The sequence below is a fragment of the Vanessa cardui genome, chromosome 20 (genome assembly GCF_905220365.1).
Source record: "Vanessa cardui chromosome 20, ilVanCard2.1, whole genome shotgun sequence".
Taxonomy (NCBI): domain Eukaryota; kingdom Metazoa; phylum Arthropoda; class Insecta; order Lepidoptera; family Nymphalidae; genus Vanessa; species Vanessa cardui.
This window is the reverse complement of record NC_061142.1, coordinates 9,296,135-9,312,177: the sequence shown is the minus strand read 5'-3', so window position 1 is coordinate 9,312,177 and position 16,043 is coordinate 9,296,135. Positions and strand designations below refer to the sequence as shown.

Sequence of the window (16,043 nt, the reverse complement as noted above, 5' to 3'; positions counted from 1 at the left end):
CCACAACTTTCAGAAGCCCAGCATGGATTTCGACCTGGAAAAAGTACTAGCACTAATCTTTTAAGCTATATAACAAATATTATACCAACAGTGGACGCCGGTGGCCAAGTAGATGCGGCATATTTCGACTTTAAAAAAGCTTTTGATTTAGTTGATAACGATGTACTACTTACAAAGCTGGCGTGTGTTGGTTTCACCCCCCATTTGTTATATTTCTTTGCTAGTTATATGAGGAATAGACAACAATATGTAGATTATAAGGGATTTAAATCGGACGCATATTACACAAGGTCAGGGGTGAGTCAGGGAAGTAATTTAGGTCCTTTGCAGTTCATAATAATGATAAACGATCTACCGGAAGTGGTAAAGAGGGCAAATTGCTTATTATTTGCGGATGATCTTAAATTGTCACGTGTAATAAAAACAGAGCATGACTGTGAGAAATTACAACAGGCCATTGATAGTGTAGTTACCTGGAGCAAAAGTAATCTCTTACAGTTTAACCTCTCAAAATGCGTAACGATTGCAATATCTCGTGCAAATAATCCCATACTATATAACTATCAAATTGATGGAGTACCACTAACAAGAGTAACAGAGGTCAAGGACTTAGGGGTTACTATCAACAAGGAGTTGACATTTCGCAATCACATTACTAAATGTTGTAAAAAAGCTTTTAGAAATTTGGGTTTTGTTCTTCGTACGGTAAGGGGATTTACAAACATTAAAGCAATAACAGTTTTGTATAACGCTTTAGTCAGAAGCCAACTGGAATACAGCTCTGTAATTTGGTCACCTCATGAAAAGAAATATTCTTTAATGATAGAACGAGTTCAAAATAAATTTATTCGGTACTTGTATTCTAAAATATACGGGGTCTACCCTTGCTATCCATTGATGTACCCAACTTTATTTGTGCTAGGAATGATCGGATATAATGAACTAAGAGTTAGAAGGGATCTAATACTTGTGTTGTACATCTTTAAAATAATAAGAGGTAAGGAGCACAATCAGGCCGTACTCGGACAGATAGGATTCTTTGTTCCTGATAGGTACGTATGGCGAAGACGCCAACCACAGCTATTGGCTATTCCAAGCGGCAGGACTAAGTTACTCAGAGAGGCGCCTATGACACGAGCACTACACATTCTCAACTATGTATCCCAGGACACGGACATATTCTATTGCACTTTGAATGAATTCACAAGGAATGTTTTGTATATAATCTGTTATAAAATGTCATAGTTATGTAAGATAGTTTTAAGTTTACTAAATAAAGTCTACACCATTGTATTGGGTAAGCCTGTAAGGATGGTTGTAATGTAGTATAAATAAATAAATAAATAAATAAATAAATATTGTACATGTGTCATATACAAAAACTATCCTTTCGAATCACTCTATCTATTAAAAAAAAAACGCATTAAAATCCGATCTCCGATATAGGGACAGAGAAAGCGACTTTGTTTTAGACTATGTAGTGATGATGGCCCAATTACCAAAAATTGGACATTAGAATTTTGGTCAGTATTTAAAGAAGATGATGATGATTGGATTATCGATACTTGCCTCCAAAAGCTCGGCGTCAGTGTTATTGTCGGCACCGGGGTCGGGGCAGCACACGGCAGCCCCGGAGCGGCGTGCACGCTCACACACGTGCGCGGCGGGACAGTCGCGCGCGTCGCCGCACGACACCACGGACCCGTCCTCATCGGTGGCCGGCACGCCCACTTCACATGGGTTGTCGTATGAGACTTTCGGTCGACCTGTGAAAGAAATCATGTAGATTATTTAAGCGATCTTATTTATTGCCAATATCTGTACACATTTGTAGTATATATGATGCTAACTACACGTTTTCTTCGTTTGTCTTAATGTTAAAAACTTTCTGTGCTAAATTTAGTTCCAAAATTTTACAATGTATATTTAATTAACATGTCAATTTCATGTAAGCATTATGCGTGTTAAGATTAGATGCGAAAATAAGTCAGAGGATTGAGAACAAACTAACGACTTTCACAACGCTAAGGGGTCACGTATACCGTTGGACGACTGAGAGTTATTTTAATGTGTCCATTCAGATGAATCCCGAACCGGGTTTCACCTAGAAATGGAACATTTCGAAATATAAATAGCATGTAGCTAGCTCATATGTCCTTAGTTAAAATTCGAACAAAATTCTCTTTATTTTAAAATTACCCTTAATTTCTCTGCTTCTAATAATTTCAAAATAATTATGGGTGACATATATATCTGATTAAATATCCCAACATATCCAAGTTTCAAATTCAAAACCTACTTTGAGTATATTTAAATACCTTAAGGTTACACTTTCCTTAACGAATATTGTATTATTGCCTGAAAAGTTATCATACGAGTTGTACTTACAAACGGGGTATCCAGTGCATAGTTCTCCAGAGCAATCTGAATCTCTTACTCTTACACACTCTTCCCCATCAGCACAAGGATATCCCGCACAGGGATCGTCACATTCACATGTCGGGCACCCATCACTACCAGTCTTGTATCCATACTCGCAAACTCCGGCACAGAGAGCTCTAGCACAGGAACTTAAGCTCCTTGCACCAGATCTAGCAGGACGAGGTGATGGAGAGCATTGGACTGAAGCTGAGGGACCCATTGAACCGCGGAGTTTATTTCCATCAGTGTCAACACACCTAAAATATTGATTACTAGTAAGAAATGATATCAACGTATGCTAGTATGTTATGTATTCTTAATTGATTTATATTCCAAGTAACAACAACAAACAACAACAACAACAGCCTGTGAATTCCCACTGCTGGGCTAAAAGCCTCCTCTCCCTTTGAGGAGAAGGTTTGGAACATATTCCACCACGCTGTTCCAATGCGGGTTGGTGGAATACACATGTGGCAGAATTTCTATGAAATTTGTCACATGCAGGTTTCCTCACGATGTTTTCCTTCACCGCTGAGCACGAGATGAATTATAAAGACAAATTAAGCACATGAATCAGCGGTGCTTGCCTGGGTTTGAACCCGCAATCATCGGTTAAGATGCACTCGTTCTAACCACTGGGGTTCCAAGTAAGTTATCTCTAAACATTTATACGATTACTCTAAAGAAGGTTCTCACCAACAAACCAGCCCATTTCTTGAACACTGTTTCGAGAGGAATGATCCTTCGGGAGTGCATTGTGGCACATAGCCTCTGCCTTCCTTTTCGCTCACAACAAGCAGTTCCGCCAACATCTTTTGCTGTGTACACATTGTCACGTTATGTGGTAACGTGCAATGCCGGCCACATTCACCACCGTCACAACATTTCTGCATTGATGGACATTCCAAGTCATGGGCACAAGGTGTTCCGCAGTCCAATTCAGCAGCAGTGGATGGTTCAGGGCAGGTACCAGCTTTTTGTAGTTCTAAAGAAGCTGGGCAGCAGACCCCATAGTCGTTTCCTGTTACATACAACAACAGACTGTAAATTCCCACTGCTGGGCTAAAGGCCTCCTCTTCCTTTGAGGAGAAGGTTTGGAACATATTCCACCACGCTGTTCCAATGCGGGTTGGTGGAGTACACATGTGGCAAAATTTCTATGAAGTTTGTCACATGCAGGTTTCCTTACGATGTTTTCCTTCACCGCTGAGCACGAGATGAATTATAAAGACAAATTAAGCACATGAATCAGCGGTGCTTGCCTAGGTTTGAACCCGCAATCATCGGTTAATATGCACGCGTTCTTACCACAGGGCCATCTCGACTCTGTTAGATATCGTTTTTTTAATTTCAAATGTAAATACGTACTGAGTAACTAATATTTTTGTTTTTTTTTTTAACAGTTATCAGAGTTTTGCTTTACTCATTTTGTAATTAAATTAACCTTAAAATATAATTCAAATGGTAAGCTAAAAAAATAATAACTTATGGCATTATTTTAATAGTTTTTCATTAATATTAATCCAAAAGTAACATATTAAAATTAAAACAATTAAAAAAGGCATGTCTTGTAAAGTTACTTTTCAAAAATGATTGTAACATTCTTCTTAACGAGCATTTCGGTTTTTAAATTATGAAGCTATATCATTGAAGCAACTCTTGCAAATTAAAATATATAATATTTAAAAGTGACAATATCAATAATGGATGTCGTTTAAGTATCTACGTGAGTTTACATTTGCACGAATGTCATTGTCTTTATAATGCGTATAGGTCGAGCACTTAAAGACAACAATAGGCAGTTGATAAATAATAAATTCAACATGTCAACTCGTACCTGACTCGACTAGACATCTGTAAAGTGGGGGGCAGTTCGGTTTTCCTGGATCTGTGCCGCATAAAAACGGCCGACTCGTCTCTGATATCAGTAGAGGTTCACCAACAGGACAAATATTTTGGAGACTACGTCCTCTTTTACCTAGAAAGATAATATTAATAAAATAACACTAATAATTAAAGGATATGAAGTACGTTTTATAATTGCTGGTTATTTAATTTAGAGACGCATTTTCCTTATGCGAATACAAAATTTGTTAATCATACTTACATGTAGGCACGGGAGGACACGGTGGTCTCAGACAAGGAGCTTCCTCCAATTGGCATGACAGCTGACCAGGACATGTGACTGACGAGCATGGATCCCTACACTTGCACAGAGGACAGCCACGGCTATCCAAGTCAAAGCCCAGCGGGCAAAGCATACGGCATGTATGGGCGGCGCAAGGAGCTGTTCTTGTACAGTTGACTAAGCCAGCAGCTGGTGCCCGAGTACCTGGCACCTAGAGATTATATGGAATTATTTTTTATAGGAATTCTCCTTTCATATACCTATAAGCAATGATATTCTAATAAACAGATATGTTATATCCATACTAAACAACAGAAAAAAGTGTGCCGCGCCGGGGACCGTTTATTTTAGTTAATTTTTACATTTCGTTAAAAGTAAAAAGAATAGCTTGATAAAAACAATAAGTAAAAGGGATAACTAGATGTTTTAATTACGCAAAACGTATTACTACCTAATTATGATGTATTACTACGTAAAATGACTAAAGGCAAACGTCCCAATTAGGACGTTTTCTAGTCTTCACTTTTTGCGCGTTAATGACATATCTGTTTACTACAACATCATTGCCTATAAGCAATAAGTGTTTGCTTATAAAATGTTATTGACGTATAACTGATAACTAAGATATGTTTGCATTTTATTAAAACAGTAATAGTTTTAATATATAATTTATAAAAGTTCAAGATCTAAATTTTCATTGCTATGCAGATTCATTGCTATGCAGACGACAGTACCGTTGACACCTTATACACCGGCCGCGCTAATATTTCTCGGGAAAACGTCGAAGAGAACCGGAACAAACTTGTGTCTGAAATCGAGTCTTCATTAAACGAAGTCTCGAATTGGGGCCGGCTAAATCTAGTCCATTTCAACCCCAAAAAGACGCAAGTTTGCGCGTTAACCGCTAAAAAAACACCATTTGTCGTATCTCCACGATTTGAGAACATTCCGATAGCCGCTACAGGTAGTATCGGAATACTTGGCGTTGATATTTCGAGCCTCGTTCAGTTCCGCGGTCAATTGGAAGGCAAAGCCAAATTGGCTTCAAAAAAGCTGGGCGTGCTCAGCAAGGCGAGACAGTATTTCACGTCGGCCCATCGCCTAAAACTTTACAAGGCGCAAATTCGGCCTCACATGGAGTACTGCTCTCACCTCTGGGCGGGTGCTCCCCAGTACCAGCTCCTTCCATTTGACCGCATCCAACGTAGAGCGGCTCGAGTTATCGACGATCAAGCCCTTTCCGATCTCCTTGATCCTTTGGCTTTGCGTAGAGATGTCGGATCACTCTGCATCTTCTACCGAATTTTTCACGGGGAATGTTCCGAGGAATTGTTCGGATTAATCCCGGCTGCTGAATTTCACCTTCGGACATCTCGTCAAAATTCTAAGTTTCACCCGCACCATCTTGATGTCCGAAAATCCACAACAGCGCGATTTCTTAGACATTTTCTGCCTCGCACAACCACTTTGTGGAACCAGCTTTCGCCGGCGGTTTTTCCGAACCGATACGACATGGGAACCTTCAAGAAAAGAGCCTACTCCTTTCTCAAAGGCCGGCAACGCACCTGCAAGCCCCCTGGTGTTGCAGATGTCCATGGGCGGTGGTAGTCACTTTCCATCAGGTGAGCCTCCTGCTCGTTTGCCACCTATGCCATAAAAAAAAAAAAAAAAAAAAAAAATATGTGAAGTCTTGAAACAGTCTTTTACGCGTTTTTTATTCTTGGAGCTGTTTCCTAATACTCGGCTACCCGCTGGGACGAAATTTATTATTGTCGTTTTAATTAATTCTAAAAAATATGAGCACATTTATGTTTATTGGCGTGTTCGGAAGAATAATTGAAGAGTTCGGATGGGGTTAAAGTTTTTTTGTATAGTTAGAGAGAGATAGATAGATTTTGTGGCAGTATATCTTTGACAATAAAAACATCCTAAAATTATTATCTTAGTAATACAACAACTTAGTAACAACAAGGAATTCATCATCCAAATTTTAAGTCATACAGTTTACACTGAGTGATGATATTGATAGATAGATAGTCAGTGCATTGCTTTTATATGTTATAAATAATCTTATTTTTATATCATAACGGTATTTCTTAAGGTTTCAATGAATGCCAAATCTATTTTTAAAGGAAGTATTATTAATGATGTTTATGCGCTATATACTTTCACGCTAAAATTCTAACAAACGCAAAAATTACAACGTCGAATATTTGACTTATTATACTTGATTATGCGTTATTTTTATGCGCGTATCCGATAAATATTACCTATAGTATAGAGGTAATTATAACATGTGTAGGTATAAGGTAAGTTTTTAGTTGGCATGTGTATAGTAATAGGGACAATAGGTATATGTAACACAAATGTAACTTGTCTAAGTTAATTACTTATACTAATAAATATGGTAAATAAAAACTCACCTCAAATCCAGCAGAATCCACACACCAGCAAGTGCTGACGATTTCATTATCACACTGGATCTCTTCGAACTCTCCGTCAGAAATTCTACATCGTGGTGACCGCAGCGAGCGAACGACGCCTCGACCACTTCGAGTGTTCTCTGCAGCGAGAGCCCGTGATATCCTCTCCGATGATAACTTTATATTTTCACAACCTAGTGTAAACAGAATTAAGTATACAACAGTTTATAAATGCCGGAATGCTAAGAAAGAAGTCAAAAACTTCATGAAATATTTTTTTTATTATTTTCAACATACGAGTTCCTTATGATATTGCTTTATCTAAATGATAAACTGTTTTAACATCAAAATAAATGTAGATTAAGTTAATAATCTTTTATAAAAGTGATGTTTTTTAAAGCGTTCATTATCTGCGTGCTTGCACTAAGCTCTTCCAAAATCAAAGTACTAGGATAAACTACGATTTACCTCATGATAATATAATCTGCGGTGACATCTAAATGTTTATATAAAACTGTTAACTTATATGTTTGTTGAGCTACCTGTGTACAATGGTTCAACGCATGACCGTCCACAAGAGGTGTTGCAGCAGATCTGTTCCCCGCAGTCATCATCCTCATTACAGGGCTTTGATCGTGGTGGACAAGCTGCATCTTCAGCCGGACATCGACCCCTCAGCTCGGCGCTTGCTGAATTATAATAATTTTATTTTACATAGTAAATTTAAATAAAATATCTATTCGCACGCATGACTTATTCTAAACTCGAAGTACCTAGTAACTATTAATAGAATATTATTTCATTATAATCACCATAAACAAATAAACTTTTTTTACCAGAAAAGTTTTTTTTTTTTTTAAATTAATTTACAACATCACTGCCTTTTTTACATTTTACATGAAACATTTGGGCGTTTTATATTATATATTTTTACTAAACATCAGCGATCTTCACTGGATTTCCTTCTTGTCGTCTTTTCGGGAGACGTGGCCCACATTGACATTTTTTTTCTCTTTGATTTTTTTTTTTATTTTAAAATTATATATACATAATCTATGATTTATCAGAAAGGTTATGTAGGTCTATTAATTGGATATATATATAATGTTTAAGATATATTATATACCTTGTTGTATTATTAACAGGCATGCGCAGAGCAGCACCGCCCTCACCGTTCGCGTCGCCATCGTTGCATTACACAGGCGACCCCTGCAAGAAAATAACAAGATTAGTTTTGTTTGATATTAATATCGCCGCAAAGTTATTTAATACCTTTATATTTATTTTTAAGATAGATAAACTTTTCCTGTTTCAAATCGATTACACTCGGTTCAAACGATTAGTGAGCATACAATATACTCTTTATATTAGTTAATAAATAATTGATATGGGAAATGTATTATATTATATATTAACAAAAATATATTTGGTCTTTGACATGGAACGTATTTAACATTTTTAAAGGCGTAAACCTAATCTTTTTTATATAGGCGGTACCTATTTTTGTTTGATAGTTCTTATACTCCTGCGTAACTATAAGAAAGATACCTACTGTCAATCGGAATCATTGATAAACCTGCAGAAACCTCCGCAATTAATTTAATGCTTTATTTTTCAGTCTTGTTCGGTACACATGTACTAAATAGTACGAGGTTTTTGAAATATACTCATCTTGATCACTTAAATGGATTATCAAGACTCTTAAATAAATAAATATGAGACAACATCACATACATTACTCAGATCCCAATGTAAGTAGCTGAAGCACTTGTGTTATGGAAAATCAGAAGTAACGACGGTACCACATACACCCAGACCCAAGACAACATAGAAAACTAATGGTAATCTACATTGACTCGGCCGGGAATCGAACCCGGGACCTCAGAGTTGCGTACCCATGAAAACCGATGTACACACCACTCGATCATGGAGGTCGTCAAAATAAATTATGTTTTTATTATATTATTGTTTTAATCGTCCCAAAGGAGTTTCTATAACAGGGACCTTAATAAATTACCGTCGAATACCTCATGAATAATGCGCGGGTGTTTGTATGAAAGCGCCGTTTTTAACAATGTAACTTTCCTAACAAGGATCGCGTAGTTAATATTCACTTCGAGTAAATTGTGAGTCATTATAAATGATACGCGAGTACCTCCAGCCGAATGCAGCGCTGGCCTTGTAGACGATTGTAAAACGACGTACTTACCTGCATCACGGTTGGGCAATCGTATAATATGATTTTATAATTACACAATCTAATACGAATACATTGTTATTATGAAATCGTTATGTTTTGTTCAATTTTCATACGTAATAAGTTCATAATAAAAATTATTTAGTTACAACACGGGTGTAATCGTACGAACATTTTCTATTTACAATTACATGATTAAATAAACTAATAAACAAGAGCACTGTTACTCGAGGAGTTTCAATACTCTTTTTTATGGTATAGGTTGGCGGACGAGCATATGGGCCACCTGATGGTAAGTGATCACCATCACCCATAGACAATGACGCTGTAAGAAATATTAACTATTCCTTACATCGTCAATGCGCCACCAGCCTTGGGAACTAAGATGTTATGTCCCTTGTGCCTGTAGTTGCACTGGCTCACTCACCCTTCAAACCGGAACACAACAATACTGAGTACTGTTATTTGACGGTAGAATAACTAGTGAGTGGGTGGTACCTACCCAGACGGGCTTGCACTAAGCCCTACCACCAAGTGAACTTATATTCGATACCCAACTACAATAGTCATAAACTCTTCTAGTAAATACTAAATTCATAGTTTCTATTACGTGTTGTGGTTTCGAGGGTGTAATTGTTTATATAATTTATTGACAATAGCCGCCTTATTTATAAACATAATCGTCTACAGCGTCATCCGTGTCGTAAGTACGAATTTAGGAGGTTACATTTTAGTAGGTACTTACAACGTGGATGAATCTCATTTGTAACAGCAGTTTCGATTCCGCACATTACACATGCACAGTTACCGCTTGTAAATCCGATCCTTATGTATGATTCGTGTATTGTTCTATGTTACGACGGACTATTTTATTTAATTTTATTTATGTATTTAATAAGTACACTAACAATAAACATATTAATTAATTGCTTACACAATATCCAAAAAAAAGAAAAACAACTTCTGATATTTACATCGATTACAAGTGTACATAACATTCGCAGTGTGTCGTGTCAACATGTTTATTTTAAGTTGAAATTAAAATATATTATAAAATTTAAGAAAAGATTATTGACATATGCTATCGTCGTTTAATAACATGATAACTAAATAATATAACAGAAAATAAAGAAAACAAAAAATAATATTTAATTTTGCTATTAACAATGACAATATTCCATGCAACTAATAAAATAAAATTTGAATCAATTTCTTGTATATTTGTACTGTTTGTTATATAAAAAACGTAACATATGTGCTTCCCTGAAGTTCAAGTTAGCCACACACCAAATGTTATCAATTTCGGTTGATTGTTTTGGTCGTGAAAGAGCGACAGACAGATAGAATTACTGACACATTTATAATATTAATAAAGATAATATTAATCTAAAAATGTCTATAACTAAAGCTTTCTGTCATAACTTGTTTCGTGATAGCAAAGAAGAATAATGAAAGCGATCGCAAAACCACACAAAATTCATCAATTTCAATCTCCGGTACATACCGATCTAAACATACACAATCTATAGTGTACGTGATATGATATGATGCAGTTTATTAGATCTTTACTATGTCACCATATACAATATCACGCTCTGAAAGCAGCCATTGTTTGTTTATCATTACACCGAAGAGCACTTACGTAATTTTAAGTAGAGCATTGTCATGCTAATTCTGCTTTCTCCTGATTGCATTCAATATATTTTTGTAGGTCAGTGAACCCAAAATTAATTTTATATACTGAGATCACATGGACGGAAAAAGTAAGATAACAGTAACTATTAAAAAAATAGTAATATTTTGCTGCTGGCCCAAAGGAAGGATTCAGGAGACGAATATTGAGGAGTACTTAATCGTATGTACATAACGGTTATAATATGTGTTTTTGGTATTTTATTGACATAACGGGCGTCCAGTATTGTATTTAAACCGAATAACCCGGTATTAATTTCCATAATGTCGTTTTTTTTAAAGCATAAAGATTAAAAGTTTTACTATCAGAAGATAGACATAATTTGTGCTGATTAATATAACGATCTCCTTTACAGTTATTTTTCTGAGAAGTAATGTGTTTTATACGCCTTGAAATATTTTATAGCTTCATATTTTTATTAACAGTACCTGCGTAATAATTATAACATTTTTATAAAATTGACTGTTAGATATAGTTTTGCCTATAAATGTTGTTTTAAATTTATTTCATAAATTCATAACGTAAGTAGAAAGACACTTATGACGCTGAAACGATTTAATGTAATCCCTTTATTTTAAATCTATGTTGAGGAAGTTAGTAATATTTCTCTAGATGCATTTAATTATAATGTAACCTTACCCAAATGAGAGTTAATTTAAAATAACATGTAAATAAAACGAAAGAGCCAGTATTAAATAAGTATTATAACTAGTCTCGATTAAAAAATGCAGTAGTGATTGTTTGTTTTTTAAATGGGTATAATAAAGGTATTAATTATACAGCAATAAACGTAGCGTTTAATTTAGAGGCGTCACATTTCTTTGAATGCTTTATGATAAATGCGTAAAGATTTATACACACATGTTTTTATAAAACATCCTTCTCTAATAAATTTTATGTCACCTTGTTTTTTTTTTTGCACCAGTTAACTGTGCTATCGAAATAATATTAATATGATTCGAAAAACATAATCTATCGATTGATATTGATCATAAATTAACGTATTCATTACAAAATAATCGTTTGTTTTTATTAATAACTATTATACATATATACCAATATGGAAACGTTCTCGTTATCGATAAGGTGTAGCTTAATACATATTTGATAGAGTTATACGACAAAAATATGTCATAACTCTTTATGTACTTGCTACCCATAAAAAGAAAACAGAATTAAATTCCGCACAGTTTTCCGAACATGTCAGTAAAATCCAACAACAGCATGGACCCGAAACTTGATGAAAATAAAACGTAAAAGTTGTTTGTGTCCGCTATTAGGCTGAACTTCCACGCGGAAATGAATATTTTGCGTTTTTTTTTTTGCTTTTCATAATGTTATGCATATTTTATGGTATGCTATATATAATCACAAGAAAATAATGCATAATATTTTGTCTTGATTTAGTCTAGAGATATTTTCGCAGTGTGGCCACACTCAAAAATTTAACATTAATAAAAACAATAATCAAAGCCATTTATTAAAATTTTATATTTACAGTCAAAAAAAACGTTATGTCATAAAATTTACGTTCAATCTATCAATTATGAATACGCTTATTATCTTAGTATAAAAAAAATAAATTCTTGCATATATTTACATATACATACGTATTATAATACAAACAATATTTGTACTACTAAGTATAATTGCCAAATAAAATTACGAGAGATGCAAATTACTGTTTCAAATACGTAGGAAATGGTTTTTATCTTTAATATCTATATCTTCAGTGGTCCATAAGGTTTATGGGTGAGTTTTAAAGTGAGTGAACTCTAGCGTTGTGACGTCGAACTAGAATGACGCAAGAGGCGGTGTTTTGAGTGAAAGGCACCGAGATGCGTTTACGTACCATATGCAACTTTCTTCAAACCTAACAAAAAAAAAATAAGGCTTTGTTTCCACTAAACAATGAATCAATCATTGTAATTATTTAAAATTAGGTAATGCCTCGCTTGTTTATGACATATTCGTTTGTTTAGGTAAATTTTGAAGGATTTTTTTTTCTAAATTCGGTTTAAGATATTTTTGTTAACCCAAAAAATAAAAGTGAACGCAAAATAAAGAGTGATTTGAATTGCATATCACTAAGTGTTGGTGCAAAAGTTTGTACGTCACCTACAAAATATTTGGGTTGAAACTTTGTGTAATTTACAAGAGATCACACATGTTTTGTAATAATAAATTTCTTTAATATGACATTAATATTTATTCTTTTTATATATTCCATCGTAACTAATTTATAGCAGGAGTTATGAATTACATACCTTTGCACTTGTATTAACTGTTAGATGGAATAATAAAATTTCGGAATTAAATAAATTTACCTACTTATCTTTGGGTAATCGTAATAATTATGTGCACATTAGTGTGTGAAGTGTATATATAATAAGTGTATCATTATCGATATTATTCCGATTCTCCATCTCTCTATCTATTAAAAAAAACCGTATAAAAATCTATTTCGTAATTTGAAAGATCTAAGCATGTATAGGGTCAGACAGATGAAGGCGACTTTGTTTTATACTATGCATTACACAGTATAAAACAAAGTCGATAATGATTAGCTATGTAGGTACTAGGTTTTTTCAATACAACAACAATACTTTGGTCTACACTGTCGTGTGGCTTTGAATGTTTTTTTACCCGTCATATATGTATACATTAATACAAAGAAAAACAATTTAGAAATAAGTCAATTTAAATATACAAGTTCAAACAGTTGAAATCAAATCTTCACAAACAATTCTATATCTTCTCTAACTTCTTACACATATCATTCACAAACATAATATCTAATTGATCTGACGATAGCTTTACTTTACGAGTATTTAGTTAAATTGTTTGATGTAATCTCTTGCGTAATTATTTAGGGTAATGCTTTTATTAGTTCAAAACTTTGTCGGCTCACATTCAAGCTAAGAATTTAACTTTGTGGAACTGTTATTATTAATCTTTACGATTAAATCTTCCGCAGGTAACTTTTTCAGTAAGATTTTTATAACATTACGATAACATTAACAGTAAGATTTTTATTTTACCAGGATATCATAACAACTTATATATCTAAACATATATCATTAAAATTGTTAACTCGTTGGAATTTCGTAGTAATTGCTTCGGTTGCCATGTTTGCCTATTGGTAACTGACCATAGTTTTTACTACCATCCGATCCAGATAAAATACATATTTTTTTTATAAAAATGTATTAATTTTATCTAGAAACATTTAATTGCATTTTACTTGCTAATACTACGTGCTAGAAAGTACTACAAATTGTGTGTAGCATATTCAATATTAAGAAGTATATTTTATGATATACTGTAAAAAAATCTATGGATAGAAAAATCATCTATACTTTTTTAGCTTGAAATCAGCTGTATAAATAAACATTTAGTCTGAATTAGAAAGTGAATCGTTACATTTATGGAATACAAACGATGACGAATCAGACCAGACACGACTTCGAAATGACTCGTGAGCGGTTTCACTTCAGTTCCCGTAAAGTGGCCTCAGGATCGCTGACCTCACGTCAAAAATATTATAATGCTATTTGAATGGCAACGGCTCAACATTATTCAGCCAAATAAACACCAATAAATAAATAAATTAGACTGTCGTATCTATTACTTTGGTCGTATTAAATATTAATCACTTAATAGTGTAGTTGAATATTTTTATAAAACTTTCACAGATAAAGAAAGTTATAGCGCTCGTTGCTAACATGACGAGTAGTAGCATTCGTTTTTATTTTGTTGTTAAGTAAGAATTAGTTCTAAATTGAATAATGCAAATCCGAAATACAAAACCGTAAAGTCAGAGTCGATATCGCGAGTAGAGTGTTTCATAACGATATAAGTTTTACATTTAATTCTAAACCAAGTCGATAAAACAAATAATTTAATAAAGAATATTTGGATTTAGATTTTTTGTTTTTGCTAACTATTGTGATAGAAAAAAAATAAACAATCTCAAATTTATGCCACGTACTAAATTTAATTATCATGTGTTGTGATCAGTGCCAAAAGGCTGAGCAAATTTGCATATTATTTGGTGAAATAGAACTGAGTTAAAATTTTGTTACACGGTTTGACCTAAATATATTAAAAGGAAGGGGGGGGGATTGGTCGAATAAAAGTATCTCATGTTCTTTAAGATTACTTTAAAAGTAATATAATCATCAAAAATAAAGAATAAAATTTACGTCTCATATCAAGTTCATACGTTTATTATGAAACATGATTTATATTTTTTATTTTTCATCCCAAAATAACCTCTAACATCAGAATTCGTTTCGCTTATAGTTTATGATTGAGTCATCTAATTCTATTTGAGTAGGTCCCAAAATTCAAATATTTAATCCAGTAGATTCTAAGAAAATAGGCTACGACCGATCGACGGACAGATACTAATGATTTATGAGGTTTTATATTTTCGTTGGATGTACGAAACCCTAAAACATCATATCACTAAACAAGCTTACTATGGAGATGAATTATTGTATGTAAATTTTAATTGTAATTGAAAATTATAATTGTATTATCATATTGTAGAGATCGTTTAACTTTCGAATATGACATTATTTGAACTTAGTATATCATAGTTATACAGATTTAAAACATTAAGACATTAGACAAAGTTAAAAATATCTTTAAAATATATTATCAAGCATACGAATAAAAGAAAAAAAAATCTAATTAAAGTAGCTTAGTAAATAATTTGCTAAATTTTGTTGTTCCTTTTTTTTGTTCAGTATAAAAAAAATGAAAAGACCAATGATCAAAAAATTTCCGAAATGACATAAGGCGTTGCCATTAAGAATATCTTGAATTAAAAAAAATAGACATATGACTCAGTGTTACGACGCAAATTATAGTAGTATAAAAAGTAGTAATAGTAGTGAGTATAAAAAGTAAGTTGAATGAAGAGTAATAATAGAGAAGACTGTAATAATAAACAACAACTTGAACACAATAATAACACTTTCTCCTCGATCCTATCGCCCTGAGTGCAAAACATTCCGCATTCAACTATTAAGCTTGATTTTAAATAAGTGTTAAAGAAAACATAACGACAAATGAAATTTTATTTAAGAAACATATTTGGAATGTTTGATCAACTCTATTAAGATAATATGACTAAGCGATCAAGAAATAATCATTACCACACAATGGTTTTAT

At 33.7% G+C, this 16,043-nt stretch overlaps 1 protein-coding gene across 2 annotated transcripts in view; it reads right to left on the bottom strand.

Annotated features, from left to right (window-relative positions):
* LOC124538273 (neurogenic locus notch homolog protein 1-like) overlaps positions 1–16,043 on the bottom strand; it is an 81,354-nt gene that overhangs the window by 13,222 nt on the left and 52,089 nt on the right. For both annotated transcript variants that reach the window (XM_047115276.1, XM_047115277.1), the window contains exons 2-9: positions 8,099–8,181; positions 7,515–7,661; positions 6,973–7,166; positions 4,529–4,760; positions 4,259–4,399; positions 3,118–3,442; positions 2,389–2,678; positions 1,570–1,766 (exon numbers count right to left, since the gene is read on the bottom strand). In XM_047115276.1, the coding sequence (XP_046971232.1) occupies positions 1,570–1,766; positions 2,389–2,678; positions 3,118–3,442; positions 4,259–4,399; positions 4,529–4,760; positions 6,973–7,166; positions 7,515–7,661; positions 8,099–8,159 (1,587 nt within the window). In that variant the 5' untranslated portion in view covers positions 8,160–8,181. The remainder of the gene's footprint in view (positions 1–1,569; positions 1,767–2,388; positions 2,679–3,117; positions 3,443–4,258; positions 4,400–4,528; positions 4,761–6,972; positions 7,167–7,514; positions 7,662–8,098; positions 8,182–16,043) is intronic.